Below are 22,907 nucleotides of genomic sequence, written 5' to 3'. Positions count from 1 at the left end.
CTTGATGCATTTACGATGACATGTTGTGAAATAATCTCTTTTTGCCTACCTTGCAAATACTCTAGCTACATAAAAAATAGGAATCAGAATGTGATCTTCTTTTTCAATAATCACGTGGGACATAGCTCTTCTGCAGTGGGGGCTTTTCAATACTATCCGCTCCCTACATGGCCGTCTCTCGGCATTACAGTTTACGATCAAATAAAACGTGGCGACCTTCATGTTTGAACGGGAATATCGAATATATTAGCATTATCTGGCATGTTAATGTGAAAATGTACCCTTTGTTACATTATGTATTCAAACCTGGACCATCATTGCAATCAATAACACAAGAAGTTTCAATTTCCGGGTATCATAAACCTATCCTATCCTATCCATTTCCCAAAACCCACCGTACAAGAAGACATTACCGTACAAGACTCTGCTGCTGACCGCTTGCCTTCCTCCATTCGAGCTTCTCGGCCAGTATCTCCCAACTTAGTTGGCCATCGACACGCCCTACACCCCTCAGACCAGTCACAATGAACGCTAACAGACGATTGAACTGGTCTTTGATATCTCGGAGTCGTTGCATGTAGTGCGCTTCGTGAAATGAGGCAGCGAGGTTGTCTTCGTCTGCGTCGGAATCATCGTCATCGTCATCGTCCTCATCGCTTGGGTCATCCTGGTCAGGTTCAGAGTACTGTGCATTCTTGCGATGCATAGATTTTGCGCTCTTAGTAGCGGTGGGCGTCGGGTCGAGGTTATGGTCACCATAGCGTGAGTTTTGGATGTCTGCGAAGCTGACGCAGAGGTCAAGGATGGTGATGATAGCTTGGTGAAGAGCATTTAGGTTGGCGGATAAGAGGCATTGTTCCTCTAGGGAGTGCATGAAGGAGCGATGCGCCGCTATCATGGCGTCCACGTCTGCAGAAGCAGAAAGGTCTTTTCCCAGGGAATGCGCCGCTGCAGAGATCACAAAATCCGTCATGTGACTGTATACAACGTTCAGAAACCAGAGCATGTTGTGTCTGAGAGCGTAGCTCAGCGTGTTGTTCCTTGAGTCTTGGATCTTATCGGATTGGTTATTGTGCTGCAGTCGTTGTTTTACTATTGTGTGTTTGGCTCTGCGGAGTTGCATGAGGAATGTAGAGATTCGCCGGTAGCCCAAAAGAGTATCCTTTGTGATTATATTGGCTACAGGCCAAGGCAAGATGTAGTCGAATGAAATGGCGTCCAGTACCTTGACCGAGCGGCTGCGGCTAACTGCATTGCTGTGTGCTTCTTTGGGTGTTCGGACAATAAGCCTAGAAGGATCGATGAATGGCAGGGTACTGAAGGCGCTTTGGGCCACTTCAGTGAGCAGGAATCGATCGCTCCAAGTGCCTTTCCCTCTATCGATGAGCTCGAATATCTTGCTGTCGATTGGTCCGAAGATGCTCATATCTCTGCCGAGATAGATATACTCGAGTCCTTGGAGTGACGTCCATAAGCCACATTTCTGGCCAAGCTCTCTCCTTAGCAGAGCCGAAGTGTGGCCATGATTTTCATCGACTAATCTTCCGAATGAAGACTCGAGTAGGACGGAGAATGGGAGGCAGAAAGAGGATGAGTCTGGCGGTAATACTTCGTTCAACGTTAAGGAGACCTTCCTTGGGCTCTCGTCGTCCTCGGTCGTATTCAGATGTCGCAGAAAAACCATGCTTTTGCCAGTTATGAAGATCTTGTGTGCAAAAGGTTGGATAAACTTCGGTAAATTCGGGAGCATCGATGCCTTATCCAATGCGTACCAGTCATGCCATAGCGTTCGCAGGTCACTGTCGTTTTGATTGTTGCATATGAAAAATTCAGCTGCAGAGTCATCCAACTGGCCTTTTTCCATCCACATACGGATGGGATGTGCATAGGTTTCGAAGCATGAGAAGAACAACTCAGCAAGTGTCTCGAATATGCCATCGTCGCCAGCAGCTTGTGTCAGGCACACGAGATCATAAAGTGAGTCGAGGCATTGCGTAGCAGTATCTGAAGTGCTAGGCATTAGGCTAGACACAAGGTCAGATAACATCAAAGGCAGTCTGGACTCCTGCCAAACATCCTCAGAGAGCTGCAGAAGACTGATGGACACGATTGACGCCTGAGCAAGGTACTGGTGTTGCACGTTAGATAGAAACAAGTCGAACTTTCTTAGACAGCTCTCCAGGCCCCGGTGAAACGTTTGCATATATGGAATATCCTGTGGCGCGTTGCAAAATTGCCTAAGGACGTCCAGTTTCGCTCCTGTCGAGCTGAGTGATCGCATTAATGAGAGGAATGCCTCATTTGACAGGTCTGCAATGGTGAATCTTCGGTCTATTTCGATATTACCATCAACTCGCCAAAACAGAGACGTAGGGAGACCTTGCAACATGAATATGGTTTCCCTTACTACCTGAAGCTCGGTAATAACTTGAGAAGCGGGACCAGCCTTGTCAGTGACCGGACTCTCCTTGTCTCTCCAGAATTGTGCTTTAGCAATCGAATCAATGAGTTCATCATTTTCTCCAGAGGTGAAGACCTCGTCAGGGATCATATAGTCCTCCTCTGTTGTGACAGACGTTTCTGGCTGATTGCGTGTATGGTAGCTGTCAGTGGACACTGATGCAAGGTCCTCGTCAGAGGAATCAGCGCCATAATCTACATCTTCCCAGATATTCTCGCCACAATATGCTGATCCAGCGGCGTCCAATTCATCCCAGACAAGTGCTTTCGCTTCCTCTCTGGGCTTGGCTGCTACCACTTGATCTACCCTGGACCGCTGCGCAGGGCGGTCTGCCAGCTGCAGCAGTAAAGATAGAATTTCGGGGAACCATGAGCTTTGGTGCTCTTGCAGCTCCGTTAGTCGGATACGCAAAGCATCAGCCAGCTCATCCCTACAAAGGACTTGGAATTTCTCCTGCAGCCCTTCAAGTTGGCTGGCGACGGCGAATTGATCCGTGCGCGCATAAGCATGCGACTTGAAAGTGTCTTCGGTCCGACGTTTTAAATTCCTGAAATGTGGAGTGTCCTGGACAGGAGCGTCAGCATGAGATCTGCTTTACATTATGGGCTTGAGTGCAATGCCTTTCTATCGGACTTCGCAACGGCTATAATTAGCTCGTCTGTCAGCGCGCTCACATTGGCTGCGACGGCCATGGTAGGCCATGGAGCAAGCGACAATTGCGGAAACTACTGAGATGGGACTAGATAGATCGAACACACAAAGTCTCCATTATTATTGCTGGTTGCCAGGAGGTGGTTACGCGGCGTGGGCGGCAGATCGGAGACAACTAATGGCTGACGACTTGCCATCTTGGGCATGTGGTCACGCTAGGCCCGATGGGGGAAGGCGGCAAAGAATCCAGAGTCGCGGCGGCGGCGATAGCAACTCAAGTAGACTCCCAAGTCTCCCTCTTGATCTCGCCAGCTCTCCTGTCGCTCCTTCTCCTGCCATCTCTTCCTTCGGGGTTCGCTGACAGGCAAGATGGCTGTCGCAAGGCCCATTCGCATGCTCGGTGCCTCGTGCATCATCCTCATCCTCTTCCTGATTTTCCAGATGAACAAAACGCCCGTCATTAGTAAGGGGCCATACGCAACACAGCCGTATGAGGGCATAACTTCAGATCCTCTCAAAGAGCGTACGCTACCCCAACGTCATTGTCTTGCCTTCTTTCGCATCATCTCTATTACTTCTGCTAACTCACTCTCTTGCCTCCACAGCAACTGGAGAACCGACAGGCCACTTATGGCGTGCGACAGATGGCGACTATTCTCCCGACAGCACCGACTCCCCTCGGGCCAGCGCGGCACTGATCTCTCTCGTCCGCAACGAGGAGCTTAACGAGCTGATTCCATCCATGCGTGATCTCGAGCGCACCTGGAACAGCAAGTTCAACTACCCCTGGATCTTCTTCAACGATGTGCCGTTCACTGAGGAATTCAAGAAGCGCACACAGGCGGAAACCAAGGCGAAATGCTACTACGGTAATTAGACACCAATCCAATCCGACTGACATTGATTGTCTAACTTTCCGTTGCAGAGCAGGTGCCTAAGGAACACTGGGAAGTCCCTGAGTGGATCAATTGGGATCTCTTCAAAGAGTCGGCGCAGATCCTGAAGGAGAAGAACATCCAGTATAGCGATAAGGTCTCCTACCACCAGATGTGCCGCTGGAACAGTGGCCTGTTCTACAAGCACCCCGCTCTTGCCAAATACCGTTACTACTGGCGTGTCGAGCCCAAGGTCAAGTTCTTCTGTGACGTGGACTACGACGTTTTCCGTTACATGGCCGACTACAACATCACATACGGTTTCACCATCAATCTTTTCGACGCTCCGGAGAGTATTCCATCTCTTTGGCCCGAGACCAAGAAGTTCCTCGCCGCAAACCCCTCCTATGTTTCGGACAACAACATGATGAACTGGCTCACTGATGACCAACTCCGCCCGGAGCACACCGAAGGAGGAAATGGTTATTCTACCTGCCATTTCTGGTCCAACTTCGAGATCGGAGACATGGAGTTCTTCCGGGGCGAGCAGTATTCTGCTTACTTTGACCATCTGGATCGGTCTGGTGGTTTCTTCTACGAGAGATGGGGCGATGCTCCTGTACATTCCATTGGTGTTGGTCTCTTCGCGGACGCAGCCAAGGTTCATTGGTACGTTAAAATGCCCCGAATTTTTTCCGTGGCTATCTTGCTTACGAGTTTGTTTTGATCAGGTTCCGTGACATCGGTTACAATCACATTCCCTACTACAACTGCCCCAACTCGCCGAAGTGTTCCGGCTGCACACCTGGCAAGATGTATGCTGGTGAATCTTGGCTGGCTAAGGAGGATTGCCGGCCTAGCTACTTCCATCATGTCGGAACACACTAGACGTGCTGGCACAAAATAATGCTGCATTCGATTTGAATTATATGTGCATAATAGCGGCGCAGACATTCTCCGCGGCCTTGAAACCGATTCTGCAACAGGTGCAACGAACAGGTATCGTTCCCCTGGCGCATAGGCGTTATGATCTCGGCCTCGGAACCTAGGGGGTTTACCCCGGTAATAGAGATCTCGTGTCGTCCAGTATTGCAGGTTGCCTACGCAAACCTCAATGCAAGTGTCAATCACGGCCTCATTTCATTCTCCCATAACATACACCTTCATGACATGAGTCATTCAAAAACCAATATCAGAATTTCGGCGGCGTTTGACGGCTTGGTTTCTTTATCCTATATTCTTCCTTTCATGTTGTTCCTACTATTTATAGTCTTCGTTGTGTTATGCTACCTTGAAGAGGATCGCTGGAGCGGGCCTTGGCTGTATCTATATATTTCATGATTCTCATACTGCTTCACGCTATCGACGCAATAAAAGACTCCTGAATACATCAGATTAGATGCTGCTGTTTCCCACGGGTTAGCGTTATGATTCGCCTTTTTTTGTCCTCACATTAGTCAGAACGCTATTGTCTTCATAGTTATAGTACTGCTCCGGACTGTCCCACCCAGTTTAACCCCTCCGGAATCTAGAATGAGGTTATTGATGGAATGGAAAAGAAAATGACACCCTCTTATTTTCCGCACTATCACCAATAATACAGAGTACAGATAAATGCTCACAAAATTTATAGTAGCACTGGTATAGAAAAGCACGCGTGCACCTCCATTCCACCCCCAGACAGTCAGGAAGTCGGAAGCAGATGGCGTTAATCAGAGACGGCCCACCGAATAGATCAGCGACTTCAATCGATTCCAACTGCACTCTAGAGTATGTATACAGCTTTCCTATCACAATTGACGGGGGAAGGAGCAAAATGAAACATGACGAGATATATGTCGGGACGTGCCGTTTACGCCTCCTCGGGGTAGAGCTCCTCACGGAGAGCAACACCCAGCTCCTGGCGGAGACCCTCAAGGGCCTCAAGGTATTGCTTGTACTGCTCCTGGGTCTCGACCTTGGCCTTGACACCTATTTGTAGAAAAGGAAGATAAATCGTAAGTTCAATTGTCATGTAGAGGGAACGGTGATGAATGGGGGAGGAGAAAGCGCACCCTCGAAGATCCGGACAGCGGTGGGGTAGTCGTTGACGCGACGAGCAGCCTTCAGAGCAGCGGTGAGGACCTCAACGGAGGGAACGAGATCGTAGGCGAAGCAGTTGTTGAGATTACGCTGGATGGGGAGAAAAGTAACCTGTTAGCAAGGGTGTCTGATATGGCGCCAAGGGGGTGCGGACGGTCCGGTTTTATCTGCCAATGGCAGCTTTGCTGATTATATGGGGCAGGGAATTGATAGGGACGGATTGGAATCGTGCGGCATGGGCAGATTAGCTTACCTGGAGCTCGAAGACATCCTGGACACCGTCGAATTCCTTCTCGAATCTACCAGAATATTGGGGTTAGTTATATGGGTGAAACTCGCGGGTTGGTGTTGTATCATCAGGAAAGATGTGTGAATTGTCTCGGAGGCTGGTGGTGGGAAGCCCTGGGATCGGGGATCGTGCAACGCAGGGAGCGTCGGAACCCAATGGCTTCACGGAAGGTAATTGCATACCTGGCAGAGAACTCCTCGTATGTCTCGTCCTCGTGGTGACCGCCGAAGCGCTTAGCGGAGGTGCTGAAGCTGGGACGGGCGATAGCCAGAGCAACGGGGGCCTGCACCCGGGGACGGGGCAATTGAGCAGCTCTGATGAAGCCGGAAGGGCGGACGGCGCGGGTCGCGACGCGGAAGACGGAGATGGGCGACATGACGAGAGGAGGGTGGGTTGTGGAGGTGGACGAATGGACGTGGGTGAGGGGAGATCAGGACGGGCGAGGTGTTGACGAAGTTCGAAGTCAGAGGTTCTGCCGGCTACGCTAGGATTTTGCGGGTGGTGTGAGGTTGTTGCTGCCTCAGGCCGGCAGTCAGGTCAGCCCGTCATTGATAATCGCCCGCTTCTCTTTTGCGGCTTGCGGCTTTCCCGTTCGCGCCCGAGTCCGCTGATACCTCAGGCAGAAATAGGCATGCTGTCATTCGCTGCCTCAGGTCTCTCCCCCATCCGGATTTTTATATGCCGTTGATGATTGGCGGATGTCGATTTGCCCTGATTGTTGGTTCTGATTGGCTGGTTAGTGCATGCCTCGGAGTAACATGACTAATCACTACCAAACAGGTTATCAAACAAGGTCACTGTATCAGATTCAGGGACTTGAGCCTGAGATGAAGGTTCTCCTGGTGGTCCGCGTCCAACTGCAATCTTTTGAGTTTACACCCCCATGTGGCGATCCTTATATCTTCTCCAAGCCTCAAATTTGAATCAATCCTTTCTCTCCAATGTAATTTACTAAACTTGATGCTGCTACTAGCGAAAACTGATGCTCCTCTATGGTACTGATCGAACCAGCCGACTCCGTTATATATATTTGGTTTGACTCGGAGTTCGGAGTAGTACAACGTCACGGTTTGTTGACAGGGCTTCTCGAAAACCAATGGAATGCGTCAGACATGTTTTACCTTGAATTTATATATCCTTGTAAAGATCTAAGACCCTGCGCATTGCACACATTGGAAATCTGGATCGATCGGGTTTCAGAAGGTTGCGGCAAGTGCCTTGGTTATCTGTTTCAATTAACCATTAAAGCTTGCGCCCGTTCAAGTTCCAAAATTGAGACGAAATAATTCAATGTCTTGGCAATAGGCTATCCTAGCACGTAATCACGCTTTCTGCCCAGATTGATTGACTACTTATGTCTGTATTGAGGCTGATGAAGAACGTACAGTATGTATCTAAGCGAGAGGCAGACCAAGCATGTGAACGGGAAAGTGAGGTGGTCTGTGATTTCCCCAGAAGGTCGAACATGTTTGACGGAACCAGTGAACTGCCGACTATTAGTGGCCAGATTGATACATCCCAATCTAATTTGAAACGGCATATCTGGGGCACACCCCTCTCAACGTGCCTGGCGACTCCATCGATATGCAGAAAATATTAAGCTTGAGGAGAAGATTAACAGACAATTACGCTGAAAGCAATTAAGCCAAGGACTGTAGCGGCGGACACAAAATTCAGTACCTGGACAGACCCGGAGGCCGGAAGGCACATGATCGCCGGGCCCTAGAGCAAAATGCCCCTTTTCAACCGCTGGCCGAGGCTGCACTAGTCCGCATTCGGACCCTGCGGGCGCGCCGGCAAGCCCAAAAAAAAGACACGCGGATTGATTCTCCTTCCATTGCAAGGCAGGCCAGCTCTTATTCCACCCTCTCCACCTTTCCTTCTGCTTCTTTTGCTTCTTCCCTCCTCTTCTCCTTCCTCTGTATCCCCTTCAATCTCGCTTGCTTCGCTTCTTTCCTTCCTTTTTATCCTCCTTCCCGTCTGCTTTTCTTCTTTTTCCTTCTTCCCCCCCAGTTCCTTCGGCTGTTTCGGTCCGCATTCCTGCGACCAGTTGAGAAAGCGAAAAAGGGAGCGTTCCGCTGTCATTCTTCCGGAGTTGTTTCTCTTCGACTGCACTGTCGCATACATTGCTTCGTCTTGATAACTTGAGATTTCCGTTCACCATGGATGTCTTGCAAAGTCTGCCTTTGCCGTCAATTGACCGGCCGTTTGGCATTCACCTATGGCCTATCTTCGACAAGGCCTTCGAGCTGGTGGTGGGCTATCCCGCCAGCGAATTTCGCTTCGAAGAAGGCGTGACGCCCATGTCTACTTTCAAGGAAACCGCCGTGGCGCTCGTTGCCTACTATGTCATCATCTTTGGTGGCCGTGAGTTCATGAAGAACAGACCTGCCTTCAAGCTCAACACTCTCTTCATGATCCACAACCTTTACCTCACCCTGATCAGCGGCACTCTCTTGGCTCTCTTCATTGAGCAGCTTCTCCCTACTGTCTGGAGACATGGTATCTTTTATGCTATTTGTGATCACGACGGTGGATGGACGCGGCCTCTTATTGTTCTGTACTACGTAAGTACTCACGGCGCTGGACAAGGATTCCTCCGATCGGATCCGGTATGCTAACAATATCGCGAATAGCTCAACTACTTGACCAAGTACCTCGAACTTATCGACACCGTCTTCCTGTTCCTCAAGAAGAAGCCTCTGACCTTCCTTCATACCTACCACCACGGCGCGACCGCGCTTCTCTGCTATACCCAGCTCATTGGTTTGACTGCGGTTCAATGGGTTGTCATTGACATCAACCTTCTGGTGCACGTCGTCATGTACTGGTACTACTTCCAGAGTGCCCGTGGTATCCGTATCTGGTGGAAGGAGTGGATCACCCGTCTCCAGATCATTCAGTTTGTCATCGATCTCGGTTAGTAACCCTTTTCACCTCCGTCCTCGCTTCAACTAACCAGATTGCAGGCTTCATCTACTTCGCGTCCTACACCTACTTCTCCTCTACTTACTTCCCCTGGGTTCCCAACATGGGCAAGTGCGCCGGCGAGGAGTTCGCCGCCTTCTCCGGCATGGCTGTCATCAGCTCTTACCTCTTCCTTTTCATCTCCTTCTACGTCGCTACTTACAAGAAGGCTGCCAAGTCCGGCCGTCCCCGCCGCAACACTGGCAAGCAGGCTGTTATCGACATGGCCAAGTTCGAGGTCTCTGCGCCGCACGCTGACGCCAAGGGCAACAACAAGTCCAATGGAGCTGCTGTGTCGACCGGTCGTGCCAATGGCCCGGTTACCCGCTCCCGCAAGGCTTAAGTTATGGGATCTCATCTCATCTATTCAGGGAAGCGCGATAGCGCATCTCTCGGTGCTTCGCTCGCTCGCAACCTGCCCTTGCGAACGATGTCTCAACCCCACATATCTTTATTCTCACGCCTCTGCCTATGTTGGCAAACCCACGGCTTAGCGACGGAGTACCAACCACACAATGCCCTTGGATTCCACCCTTGATATTTCACACCCGGCACCCCAAAACTTTATATTTATTTAATGAATGACCCTGACGACCCTGGTCGCCTTGCTTTGCGACCAGCTTATGCATGTGGCACCGCTGCTTTGCAGGGGAGGCGCCAAGCTAATCCCAGCGAGGGCGTATTGGAGTGGGTGAAGTTCTCCCTGGGGATATGTCAGGCAAGAGATTCTGCACTGGCTGTTTCCAGGCTGTATTCTAGATGTTTTTCTACTTCTTCGGGCAGTCGTTTGTGCGCTGCTGGATGTTGACCTTTCCGACGCGATTCCTAGTGGAGCATTATAGACGATAAGGTTAACGTAAATGTAATCATGGTTATGTGTCTTTGTTTTTAATTGATCTTTACCTGTACATAATTGATTACTAATAATCAAAATGCATGGATCTGTTTACCACACGTGTTAGGTATGGGTGCACAATTGGTCTTGGGCGTCAAGAACGAAGGAGAGTCAAAGGAGGATTGCGAAATAAAGAATAAGGAAGGAGGATTTGGGCAAAACACAACGGCTGGCTTTCAATAGCCATCGGACGGCGTGTTAAACGGCAAAAACGAGACACGGCTGGGCGGGCAGTAATTCAATTGACTGACTATATGGTAAGACTGCGGGAGGTTGGGTTGATGTGCCATTTGCCCATCGATTAATCACATTTATCAACAGTTTTCCCGAGGGCAACCGGCGGTCAACAGGCTCCCTGTTTTTGAGCTTCGGTGGATGGCCGAACAATTGAGGTTGCTTGTGGGTATGACAGCATGACAGGCGCAGCGCAATATCGCGATGTTCGCTAGGAGATCGGAGTTGCTGGAAAGGCGGGATCGACCCTCGAAGTTACTCCGAGCCGAGATCGTCATGTCAACTATCACGGCTCTCGATGGCCTTTCTCCACCTCCCTCTCAGCTTCCTGCTGACAATCAGGTACAATATGCATATGGTTCTCAACCTTCTGGAGCATTCTGCTGAGCGGAAATATCTAAACTCAGTTATAGGTGATTTATTATCACTTACCGGTCAATTGTTAATCTGGTCTGAAACCGAAGGGCAAATACTGTTGTAAGTGACTATTGCTACTATGTAGAGGCGCCATAATCTAAGCTCTAAGCCCGACCCGGGAGTGGCTCCAATGGGCTGAAAGCTTATCACTGCCACCTCGCCTTCTCGTGTCCATTGCTCCTGTGAATCCCTCGATCTTGCAGTCGGCTGGAGCCGTGGATCCTGCGCAGATCCAATGGTTCATGCAGCTAAAGTGACAGTGTCCTTTCTCATCTGCCTAACATCTCCACTCTTTGCAGAGTACGCTGTCTTGCTACCACGAGCTGGTCTACCTAATTACTTGGTCCGTGTGGGATCGCCCAATAGACGATGCCAATGGCTTGGACTATGAGATCTAGACGCAGTAGTCTGGGGTTTAGCCTGCCTAGTTGCTATTTTCTTTTTCACAATGGCCAGCGATGCAGAGCCGTATGGGTCCATTGCTGCATTGATGCCAGAGTCCGATACGGCTTTGGTGATGATTCTGTTGAGGATCAACATGAGTAGAGCAGAGCACTGACCTCGTTATTGCGCTCCTTCGAGGATCTTCACGTTCGGATGAGAGGAGCTCAGTGATCCGAAGTATCCAGACCATGATGCCATGGGCTCTGGGAACAGCATAAAAGGGCCCTCGATTCCTGCCCTTCTGTCTGTATTCCATCCAGCATCACAATCGCATTATCTCTCCAATCCTCTACAAAGAACACTTTTACTTTAGTTTTTATAACTAATCTTTACCACTACAACCGACACCATGCGTTTCTCCGTCATCTCTGTTTCCCTCCTCTCCCTCTTCGCCTCCTCGGCTCTGGCTATCCCCTCCGCTTCTGGCGCCCTGAGCTGCAGCGATGTCAGCTCTGAGCTCTCTGGCTACGAGCAGCGTCTCGCAAAGGCCACCGACACCAGCTCTCCCAAGTACCAGGCCGCCCAGAACCTGATCGACTCTGCCAAGAACCTCCAGTCTGCCGACTGCGGCAGCTCCAGCAAGAGATCCTACTACCCTCCCGAGAGCACCGGTCTCATTGGAGAGGTCCTGAACGCTGTTGACTCGCTCGTGAGTATCCCATCCATAACATAGTGCCGGTTTATGATATCCCATCTGACTCGACTTGGCAATTTAGCTCGAGGCTCTCGGTCTGTAAACGACCAACCTATCACCGAGAAGCGCGACTCTCGACGTCGCGCCTGGGATCGTCCCGATCAAGTTCCCTCGCAGAGTCGCCGGACGATGGAGGGATGCAATGTTCAGGATGACCTCGGTATAGGTTTTTTCCTGAAGGGTTTCCCTATATCACAATGCAAATGCAGGGGTCAGGGATCTGAATGGAATAATGGCGATGTTTCCTATGTTAATAATGGAGATGTACGGGTATAGCTAATAATATCAACCTGTCTATTGAACTGTTTTGGAGAAAAGCGTAGCGAATTGTACCTTCCGCTTAGTTGTAGGATTTTTCTTGGTATTATCCAGTCCGGTAATATCAACCTGATCCCACGCGTGCTTTTTCCTAGGAAAGAGCCTGGGTGCAGTCATGAGTCACAGTCCGTTGAATGGGATCTTGCGCTTTTGTCGAAAGTTAGATAGAAATCTGGTGTTTGTATGAATGAATTGAAGATGATACAATACTGCTAGTCAATAAAATTGAATGTTTTCATATAGGAGAATTCCGTGAAGTCGCTGCCAAAAAAACAAACCAAGAATACCAGATCTTCGAAACAAAGTTAGAATGTGCGCAAGTATACACGTTGTTAGGTGAGTGTTGGTGAATGCCAAACGCATAAATACTACTTCCCCATTTCCAAATCTGGTAAGAGCATACAGACCTCCACATCAGGAAGTATACCACACTACCTCCTGCCACCTTCACAGCTCGATTGGAAACAGTTGTTCCATCCTTGTCATCAACAAGATCGTTAACATGCATTCTTACAGATCCCACGTGATCAACCAAAACGAACAGAACCCATCATCACTGGACTCGCTTTGTGAGTTCCTCAGCACTCCTCGGTCAGACCAACAAACTAGTCGACTGGGAGTGCTAGAGTTCACCCAGCCGAACTGTCCACCTGATTATCGCAAGATTGACCATCAGTGCTTGTTACGCGACCTTGTCTCTGAAGAAACAAATATTGCAGGGTCATGTTCGCTGTATTGCCGAATTGTACTGGTCGAGAATATATCACGTGGTATCGTGGAAATTCTGGGCTCGACCCTGGATATTGATCCGTTGTTCTTCAAGGCTCATATTGGACGCAATGGCTGCTCCAAAAATCCGATGTTGGAATATGCAGATGATTCATGCCAGAAGTTCCTTACGTGCCACTACCCTCGAGCCATTACGCTGGAGGGCGTACAGGGATCTGTTGAATGTGAGAATTATGTGAGGCAAATAAACGTTGATAGGGATGCCCTCCTTCTACATTCGACTCCAGAAAACACATTCAATGCGTCCATTCAGCATCGCTGCTCCGTCTGGGTAAAATCTTATAAAAGTGGTGGTTGGCTTGGTATGTCTATCGTTCTATATTTTTAGTCTTGTCTCTTCTAAAATAAAACGCTAACAGCAAAAGCCCTGATCCTAGTTGACCCTCCAGTCCTCAATGGTGGTTTCCAACTCACCCCAGAAAGTAGTGCAGTGCGTCCCATTACAACCTCTGGCTGTCGACTCTTCCAGGTTGGCAACGGAGACACCACCGGTACTGTCCTACCCGACGAGGGAAATCGGCTATCCGGCCCTTTCTGCGAGGGAAATAATTCATCTTGTCCTCCTCGAGACGGACTATTTGATGATCTCATTTACTACTGGACGAATAGACCCGCATCGTTCTTCGACATCACCAGACCCCCGATGAGTTTTCTGGCTTACTTCCCCATCCAGATCGCCCTCGCTGAATGGAAAAACAGCAACATTGCAATGGTCCTGTTTCTCCGACACTACGACTCGGAACTGATCAGAAGGGCAGTCAGAAAGAAGCTTGCCGAAACCAAGAAAAATCTTGAAGACTGCACCCGTCCGCCCAAGCAGTCTGAGTCTAGCGTCTCGAACTTGACAGGCTTCCGCCGCTGGTTCATGTCCACTATCAATCCTCCTCAAGCTCACGATAAAACTACCCAGCCCCGCGAGAGCTCTGAAAAGAAAACCCGCAAAATCAATCGGTCTGACCCTATGTTCCAGACCTTCATGACCATGCGAACTTGGATCATGCCCATTATCACGCAGGACTACCGGGATATCAAGTACCTTAGATCTCATACATTAGCCCTTCCACCCATTATCGACTCTTATGATGCCGTTATCAACAGCCTAGGACAATTCGCCTCGGCCCTTGATACAATCTTACCCGTTGGTAAAGAGTTCGCCAATGACCGCACTAACACCATCATACCCTTCCATCGTGAGTATTAACTTCTATGGGGAGTAGTCAGAACTCGTCTTTCCTTCTTTTTTTTGTGTGCGCTCGTGCTGGGTTGACTATATAGATTGGCTGTTTATGTTTAGGAGATTGGTTCAGCAGTAGGTGTGTTGAAATAGCTGATCATCGATAATATAATTGTTACTTTGTTCTTGACCTGACTAAGCTTACAATAAGCAAACAAGGTTATTAAGTAATTTGATGTATTATAACCATGCACCGTGTAGCTCCTCTGCGATATCTAAAGCAGCTTAGCAGCCTGCGTAAACCACTAGAGTTCATAGCCATACACAAGGGATGGAAGTAGAACCCCCACCCACTCCATCTCAGACACTGACATCATTAACTATTCCAACCACGATTAACCAGAAACATCTGTCACATCGAACATTCCCTCCATAGACAAAGACGTGACCTACTTTTACCCTGCAGAATGCCATACCGGTCACCTATCTATCTTCACGATCAGAGATCCTAGGTATGTAGGATGAGTCCCCTTACCCCTCCATACCATCATCACCACCTACATACTCGATCAACCCACCTTGATTCAAACTTAACAATAAGCATAACCATCACACGATCAATCAAATCCAGGGATGGATAGATAAAGCAGACGCAAAGAATGCTTGCTACTTGCGGAGGTAGTCAGTCAGTCAACCGCGCAGAATGTGCCAAGACCCAGACACCTACGGAGTAGGTACCTACCTCCCTTCAACCCCTCCCTGATTTCTTATCCGCACTTGACACCTCCATCCGTCCATCCCCTCCCTCCTCCTCCTCCTCCCTTGTACAGAGAAGATAATCCAAGTAGGCTAGGCTAGGCTACTTACACGTCCAACGCACGCATGCCATTCCTCACGAAAACCCCCCATCCCCTCCCCTTATCTCAGTAAAGCGAAAAAGAAGGAGAAAGAAAGAATCCGTCCCCACCCACTTACCCACCCACCACCTGTCATATCATATCATTATCCATTTGCCAAGGCAAAAAAAAAAAAAAAAAAAAAAAAAAAAATGGCATGGTATGGTATGTCACCCTCCCCTTCTCCGACGGGAGAAAAGCCTTCACTTTCACCTCCACCTTACCCAAGTAGCAAAATCCACTTACCTAACTTAGTTTAATTCCGACGACTCCACTATAGCTGCTGCGTACACTATACCAATAGCAGTGAATGATAGTATGTATGGAAACTGGTGCAGTGGTATAAAACGGCCATGCATCGATTCGGTAACGGTAACCGCAGTGCCGAGACAAATTCTGAAGAAGAAGGGAGAAAAAACAGGGATTAGAGTCGATAGTTCAACTTAACTAATGTAGCTCAAGTGGAACTGGGAGGGAGGGAGTAACGTAGCACTAAGTAAGATGGACATGGACTGGGGCGTTCAATAGTTGCTACCTTTTTTATCTTGTGTGATTGTGCTAGGTAGGTTACTACTATGTGGGTGTGACGGTGGTGATGGGGGTAGTGGTGGTGGTGGCTGTTTCTAAAAATGTCCCTCTTAGTATCATTTAGTTGTACAATAAGGACTATTAAGCTACCTAGATTGGTGAAGTGCGCCGTTGGAATGACTCCACTCGACTGGTAAGTGGGTAAGGTAAGTGTCACTTAGCATTTAGCATCTTGGTGGGTAAAGTAATCCGGAGTGTATGTCTCTATCTGTCTCTGGATTCCGGGTTTTCTTGTCTTGTGGTAGTATAGGTAGAAGATTGTTAGTGTGTGGACTGTCGAGGGACTGTGCTGAGTAGGTGGTACGTGATGAGATGACAGTAGCACGGTACAGTATGTCTCCCCCATCCCCCCCTGTCCCGGCAACTTTTTTGTCTTTCACGCAGTAGACAAGACATGTAATTCTCCCCTGAGTGATATTCAGTCCGTACCCCCTCCTTCTGCTTAGCCCGAAAGGTATGTAAGCAAAGTAACCCGACTCATCACATCACACAGACAGGATAATCCGCCCCCCTCCCCCAACAAGTGCAGCCACCCTCCAATTTACCCCCTCCACTTTTATTGCAACTGTCACACAAACCTAGTCTACTAGGAAAATAGTAGTGGACACACCATGCAAGAAGGTTATTGTCCGAAGTTTCATCATCGAGCGTTGGCGCGCGCCCATCCATATATAGCTAACCTGAAACGCCCATTATAGCGCTAATTGGTCATTGAGACACCCGGGGGTTTGGGATCACCGAATGTTGTACCACAACTGAAGTGTTTCTTATCTGCACATAGGAAATCAATATATTGGGTATGAGAACTTGGTAGGATAGGGCATCTTTGCCGGTAACCTTGTTTGGGGCTTGAACTGTGGGTGTGTGTGTGTGTGGGTGAATGTTTCATGATCCAGGTCTGTCGACGTAACTTTATTCGAACAGGTTCGCGCGATACGAGCTGGATGTTTCTGCGGTCGTTCAGCTGGTTATGCAGTAGGAATTGTCCATGCGATGTGACGAATGTATACATGATGACTGGAAACCGGTTTCCTAGAGTTTAAAGCAGCAGCCTGAACCCAATAAGTATAGCATATCATTCAGGGGCGTGATGTCGCGTCCCCAAAATAAACCTCCATAGAAAGCAGAGTGAGTGGTGGCAGCCATAAACTTCACGTCCACGTCAGACTCGAGTCAAATCATCGTGTCTGGGTGGTTGGGGAGTCGTGCAGATGATACGTCTGGTGATGTGCACTGACATGCGGGTTGGAAAAGTCTGGAGATATATCATGGGGTTGGAAAGTCAAATGAGCATTGGCGTCGGTGGCAGTGATGATTATCAACTCAATCTTGCGCTAAGACCAGCGACAATGGACATTTTGGTGAGTTTGTTTGCGCTGTGGTCGCTTGGCTGGGGCAAAGTAAGTAAATCAGCGAAGACCACTTGAGACGAAGTAAGGAGGAACAATAGTATAAGTTAAGAGGTGCTAAAAATATACTTCACTTCACCTCATGGAGTAAGTATGTAGTAGTAGTCGAGTCGATAAGGGGACTTCCGCGATGTCCTTGCTCCGTCGATGCCCGGCATGAAGTTGTGTAAGTATGTATGTCTTATCTGTGCATTGCATCCCAGCCACATGCGCCCATTGGCGATGATGGAGAGAGCGAGCTAGCTAGTTAGCTAGGTCCCTATAATCTACTCCGTACACACCACACATACTGTACACAATTTAGGAAGGACAGATAATCCTTTGTCAAGAACGGAGTCTCCCACCGTGCCGAAATCCGTATCCGCTCATGCAGTGAGCAATTAGCTTAACAGTTAGCAGTTGGCAGTTTAGCAGCCCATCCCCCTTGGCCGACCCCCCTCTCATGCCGCTCGGCTGTTTCATACTGCAACCACCGTTAGCTGCGTTCCTGCATAAGTCCGGAGAAGGTTCGGCCGTTGACTTTTTCTCACACTCGGCTCTGCTCCCGTCTCCCACTAAGAGAACGATTGATTAGAGTGAAAGTACGTGTATAGACGGAGACTGACCGCGGTGATGATCCGACAATCATATCTATTTCGGGGTGTCGTTAATCTACCGATGACGCCCGATGATTTTCCAACCGCCTCGGCGGGGATCATCGACGGTGTGCACTGATGGATTGGATTGGATTGATTGATGGATTTTCCTCAACCTATTGCCTTATTTTTCTTCTTCTACTCTGTACCTAGTTAAGTAGTACTGTGTAGTGTATGTATGATTACTTTTGTTTATTTACTCAATTGTTGGGGGGGTCTTCCCCTTACTATATGTTGTAGTCCTGGAGATCTGTTTAATTTGTTGTGTTACCCGGTGATCTCACTTGCTTGTTATACTACCACCACCAGCATCTCGACTCCGTAAGTGGATGCAGAACCTCCCTTGGATGCATCCCGTCTGCAGGGAGGTCCGCGTCTATTGCTGCGGGTATCTCGCAGTCCATGCGAAAGAGAGAGAGTGTGTGTGTGTGTACCAAAGAAAAAGCGAAAATTCTCCCATTCGACGGTCGGGCAATTGGATAACCCCATCACGGCATGAACCGGACCACCCACTGAAAAGTGGGCATGAGTGGGAAGAGGAAGAAAGGGGGTGGGAACGCATGTAACCAGAAGAAAAGAAAAATAAAAAATAAGAAAATTTTACGAACACCGGACGGGAAGATAGTTCCCTATTTTTTATTTTTTTCTCTTTTTGATTTTTTTCTCCCATTGCTCGAGGGGTCTGGTGTGTTTGAATTAGACATGCTCCACTGGGCTGGAGCAGCGGCGTTGCTTGGGAGTTGGGAAACGGTTCCCGGAGTTCATCCAATGCCAGGAACCAGGGGCAGGAAATGTATCAGATTGAGATGATGACGCTTATGTTGATGTTTGCTGATAACGGGTGTTGTTGGGTGTTGGTGTAGTACCGCAATTGATGGAAAATTGGGATGATGACTGCGATCGAGATCGAGGTTGAGGAATAGACACATAGTGAGTGAATCCATCCTACTTTAGACTAGGTCTATCAAAAAGATGGGATCAATGCGCCGTGTCATTTCTCTGGGGGACTTTCCCAATAATTAGCAACCACCGCTAAAAAGGGGATCCTCCACTGCCTGCGAATTCTGCAGTGGATCCCCCAACAACGCTCGACCACTTTGCTCTGCCCCGACTAAAGCTGTGACTAAGATGCTAGTTAGTTAACTAACTCCGAGAAAGTAACAGCGTGTATCACAAAGCAAGCAAGAGAACGGTGACTTGTGATAATAATACAAAGGATCTTAAGGGTTAGAAAGGACAGGGGAAAATACAGGCATGATGAAGAATTGCATCCACATGGCCCCAATTGACTACGGATTGCTGGATTCTTGGCGGGAGTAAAAGCAATCTAGATGTGGCCGCCATCTGCACGCCACGCCCATTCCATTTGCATTTGGAGATGAAGAGTTTAGTTTAAACTGGCAGAGAAAAAGTCAAGCACTGACCTTTGACCTCCCGACTGCGCCCGTGGACACGTCTAATTCGTTTGCCCTTTTCCCCATCCATCCAATATCGGGTCCCGTGGCGCTTGACTCCTCTCCAGACTTTTTCCTCCCCGGCAAACGAGTCCCGAATTTCTTGGATAGCTTTTTTGGTTCCTTTCTCTTCTTTTCTGTTTAGTTTAACCTTCTCCGTCTTCTCCGTACTCCGTACACAGTAAGATAGCTACTTATGACCGAGCCCCGACTATCATTGCTGCTCCTGGCCAGGGTTTTAGTCAAGAACCGCGCATGCAAGGGTTGTCCACGTCCCTGATCCCGAGCATCCTGAGGCAACGGACCACTTTTTCGCTGCTGCAGGAGAGTCAGGTAAGGATGGAGAGAGGACGTAAGCACGCCCTCCCCTCATTCCCGTGAAGCTTTAACGCGGCTCGTCCTGGATTCTTAGGGGTCACCAACACGTATATTCGGGATAGGCGAGGCACAGGAGTAAGTATCTCAGTGTAAAGCGCCTAAGTTTGGTGGTGGCGCACGTGTCATGCACACTTGCTTCTTTCCATTCCCTGCAAATTCCCTAACTATTTTCCCTCCCTTTTAGTTAGTTAGTTTGTTAGTATCTTAGTATCCTTCGTCACGGTGGATCTGCTCATGGTCCGTCCACTCCGGAGGTTGTGTGATCGAATGGCATTTCGGTGGCTTCGTTCAAGACAAACCTCCAGGGTCGGATCCACTCCGTTTCGAGCATGCCATCCCGTGTGGTCAATATACCCTGTCTGGTCCCTGTCCGGTATATTTGATATCCGTTTGCCTCCTGTCGGCTCTTACTGGCTTCCCCTGGCGGATTTTTTTCAACATCTATTTCTGTGACGCTTCATCTCTCTCTCCATCTCTCGTCATCTCACGTTCCTTTCACTCCTCCTTTCCTCGTTGCTGTTGTTGTTGCATGGGTGACCCTTGACAACACTAACTGCATTGCTACCATCCCTCTCACCTCTCTCACCTCTCTCACGTCACCCATATCCCCGTCCATATAATCTTTCATTATCGACCTCGGGGGCGCACAGAGGGTCCCCTTTTTTTCTAATTAATTTCTTTTTATCATCTTTCCTTTTTCTTTTTATTCCTTAAGATCCTCCTTTTCCTTCCTTCCCATTCTACATCCATCTCTCCACCACTAGCCATCATGTATTCTACTACAACACCTCTGGATTTGGACTATCTCAATGAACAATTGCTTCCCCGGCGCTACGAATCGGAAGAAGAGGAGACGTCAGAATCAGAATATGGGGCCCATGACCATGCCTTTTCGCCTATCAAGACTGCCGGTCCCTTCGACTCGGATATTAGTGCAGATGAGCTTTCCAATGTGAATTCCCCAGAGTCGCCAGTCGACAAGTCGTCATTCGCCCGCCTTCTGTCAGCCTATCCATCCGGTAAACAAAGTCGACCCGTATCCATGGATACGGTGAAACGAAGCAGTGGAACGACATTTGTACCAGATTCGTACATTTTTGACGACGATGACGACGTGATCATTGAGCTGCCCTCCCCTAGTGCTACCTCTCCTTTGCAATCTCCCATCTTCCTTCAACCAACAGTCTACCAACCTCCGGCGTCTCCCCTGTCGCAACAGTCACGATCTCCGTCTCCGGCCCTCAGCGAGTCGGATGAAGAGACAGACGTGCTCGTAGCAGAGCAGGTCAAATTTGTGGAACCCTGCGCCAAACCTAATCTAATCCTAATCAGTCCCGTCACCGACGGATCAGTGGTCGAAGAACCTGAACCTATGTCGGCAGTTTCTGCTGTTTCTGCAGACGTTCCCGATCGTTTTCCACCGGGCCAAGGACTCTATTCCTTGAACCAAGGAACCAAATCACAGCCATTGTTGAGCGACAAACGGCCCGACTACTTGGGCCACATCAAGCGCGGCAGCTTGCAGCTGCACAGCAAATATGCGAAACAAGCCCCCAAACGGGCCGATACGGACCCCTTCACAACGCCCAGAGCTCTCGCGGATGTTCCTGAAACTGCCCAGCCGATGACCATGCGCTCGCGTGCTATGACGTGGAATCGACCGCAGACGTCCGCCGACAGTGCATCGAACCGCGGTCCCAAAGCGGGTCTCCTCCGCCGTCCGCCATCTATGCAAAGTGTCGGTGGTGCTGGTGGTGGTTACTCTCTGTTCCCGAGCACCAGACGAACCCCTGCATATCCTAGCGATGAGTACCACGCTCGGTCCACCTCTGTGTCCCACTCGATCGCCAGCTCGGACATGAGCCAGCCACCCTCGCGCACATCCAGTCCAGCACCATACTACTCCTCGCCTACATTCAACCGACACCGCTCGGGTTCATCATACAGCGTGTCGAGCGTCCCCGGCAACATCTCACAGCGGCCGCCATTGCGTAACTCGATCATGAAGAGCTCAACCGCATCGAGCGTATACTCAGCCAGCAGCCTGCGATCGGAAGTGGAGAGCGTGCACAGTCTGGAACCACGGGAGACCGCCGAGACAGAAGTTGCCAAGACGGCGCGGCGGAAGAAGAGTTTTCGGCGCAGCAAGCAACCCAAGCTCGAGAGCACGACAACCGAACCGCTCCCAACAACTCCCAAGAGTTTCATGGGGTTCATGCTGCGAGGGCGGAGAAAGTCCACCATTCAAAAGTCCTAATGCTTAATTTTGTTTGTCAATTTGTTGGAACTAGTGTTTCATATTCATCTCTTTAACTACCGGTTTGGGGCAAACCGGCTATGACGGCGTTCGGTTAGCGGGATTAAGGGTTTAGGGATCTGGGTCAGGCGGCTACTTTGATTTGAATTTGGTTTTTGTTTATTCGCACTGGATGCTACTTTCCTGCTACTATATTACTCTAGTGTTTTATTTTCTGTACTATAAGAAGGAAACAAACAGCAGTGGTCTTCCCGGAGTGGGCCCATTCAAAAATGTTGAACATACCATCTCTGTCTATCCATCTTTCATTTCCTCCCGCGTATGTACAAAGTAGACGAACACTAAACTGACTCGAGATCATCACGCTGAAACAATTGCATAAGTACCCGTCACGTCAATCATCACCGAATCTTCCACGATCCTTCCATCGGCAATCCATCTGCGGCACCTACCGCCTTCATCCACGGGAAACCAACCAACCCAGCTGACCGGCCCAAGATTTGGGTCAGATCTGGATACGGGAAAACCTGCGATGAGATCTGACTCGTTCCCCGATCCACTTCATCTCGGTTGCGATCTACGTACCAAACATTGTCAATTGGATTGTAGTTGCCTGTTGCTGTCTGCTCGTAAACCTTTTCATACACACACCCACGCTCCTCTCTCCCTCCTTTGGAAATTTCAATAAAATCTTAGACAGATATAATCAAGTAATGACCCTGAACCCCTATCCCCGACCCCAACATAATCTAAATATATTGAATTGTACGAAAGTATAGATTAAGATCGCCCGAACAATACACACAGTATATTAAACACAATCTATATTATATGAACCCTATATTGGCGCGGGAAGCCAGTAGACACTAGATAGATAGGTAGTTTAGTTCTTCGGCACTTCATTTTAGACTACGTACCCGTGCATCCAGATCCAAGTTTCAGGGTACGTAGACAGGATAAATTCAAATGAAGGATATACGGGTGGATCCCTGACGAGGGC

The 22,907-nt window shown here is 49.1% G+C and overlaps 7 protein-coding genes across 7 annotated transcripts; 5 read left to right on the top strand and 2 right to left on the bottom strand.

Moving 5' to 3' along the window:
• Positions 1 to 409: 409 nt before the first annotated feature.
• AKAW2_10845S (putative gamma-tubulin complex component GCP5) lies at positions 410 to 3,153 on the bottom strand (the record flags this gene model as incomplete). The annotated part of the gene is made up of 2 exons (XM_041691712.1): positions 410 to 3,025; positions 3,082 to 3,153. The coding sequence occupies 2 exons, from the start codon at positions 3,151 to 3,153 to the stop codon at positions 410 to 412; spliced, it is 2,688 nt and encodes an 895-aa protein (XP_041537565.1).
• A 328-nt stretch (positions 3,154 to 3,481) lies between these two features.
• On the top strand, positions 3,482 to 4,875 carry AKAW2_10844A (glycosyltransferase family 15 protein; the record flags this gene model as incomplete). Its single annotated transcript, XM_041691701.1, has 4 exons — positions 3,482 to 3,635; positions 3,718 to 3,981; positions 4,038 to 4,656; positions 4,719 to 4,875. 4 exons carry the CDS (start codon positions 3,482 to 3,484, stop codon positions 4,873 to 4,875), a joined length of 1,194 nt encoding a protein of 397 aa, XP_041537564.1.
• A 964-nt stretch (positions 4,876 to 5,839) lies between these two features.
• Positions 5,840 to 6,734, bottom strand: COX6 (cytochrome c oxidase subunit VI; the record flags this gene model as incomplete). Its single annotated transcript, XM_041691690.1, has 4 exons — positions 5,840 to 5,958; positions 6,042 to 6,159; positions 6,323 to 6,368; positions 6,541 to 6,734. The coding sequence occupies 4 exons, from the start codon at positions 6,732 to 6,734 to the stop codon at positions 5,840 to 5,842; spliced, it is 477 nt and encodes a 158-aa protein (XP_041537563.1).
• A 1,786-nt stretch (positions 6,735 to 8,520) lies between these two features.
• On the top strand, positions 8,521 to 9,668 carry AKAW2_10842A (elongation of very long chain fatty acids protein; the record flags this gene model as incomplete). The annotated part of the gene is made up of 3 exons (XM_041691679.1): positions 8,521 to 8,925; positions 8,995 to 9,277; positions 9,328 to 9,668. 3 exons carry the CDS (start codon positions 8,521 to 8,523, stop codon positions 9,666 to 9,668), a joined length of 1,029 nt encoding a protein of 342 aa, XP_041537562.1.
• Positions 9,669 to 11,664: 1,996 nt separating this feature from the next.
• Positions 11,665 to 12,052, top strand: AKAW2_10841A (uncharacterized protein; the record flags this gene model as incomplete). Its single annotated transcript, XM_041691668.1, has 2 exons — positions 11,665 to 11,964; positions 12,032 to 12,052. The coding sequence occupies 2 exons, from the start codon at positions 11,665 to 11,667 to the stop codon at positions 12,050 to 12,052; spliced, it is 321 nt and encodes a 106-aa protein (XP_041537561.1).
• Positions 12,053 to 12,829: 777 nt separating this feature from the next.
• Positions 12,830 to 14,317, top strand: AKAW2_10840A (uncharacterized protein; the record flags this gene model as incomplete). The annotated part of the gene is made up of 2 exons (XM_041691657.1): positions 12,830 to 13,418; positions 13,482 to 14,317. The coding sequence occupies 2 exons, from the start codon at positions 12,830 to 12,832 to the stop codon at positions 14,315 to 14,317; spliced, it is 1,425 nt and encodes a 474-aa protein (XP_041537560.1).
• Positions 14,318 to 20,419: 6,102 nt separating this feature from the next.
• On the top strand, positions 20,420 to 21,907 carry AKAW2_10839A (uncharacterized protein; the record flags this gene model as incomplete). The annotated part of the gene is made up of 1 exon (XM_041691645.1): positions 20,420 to 21,907. One exon carries the CDS (start codon positions 20,420 to 20,422, stop codon positions 21,905 to 21,907), a length of 1,488 nt encoding a protein of 495 aa, XP_041537559.1.
• Between the last annotated feature and the right edge of the window lie 1,000 nt (positions 21,908 to 22,907).

This window comes from Aspergillus luchuensis, chromosome 1 (assembly GCF_016861625.1).
Source record: "Aspergillus luchuensis IFO 4308 DNA, chromosome 1, nearly complete sequence".
Classification (NCBI taxonomy): domain Eukaryota; kingdom Fungi; phylum Ascomycota; class Eurotiomycetes; order Eurotiales; family Aspergillaceae; genus Aspergillus; species Aspergillus luchuensis.
Note: the sequence above shows the minus strand (reverse complement) of the source record. Positions and strands in the feature narration are given on the sequence as shown.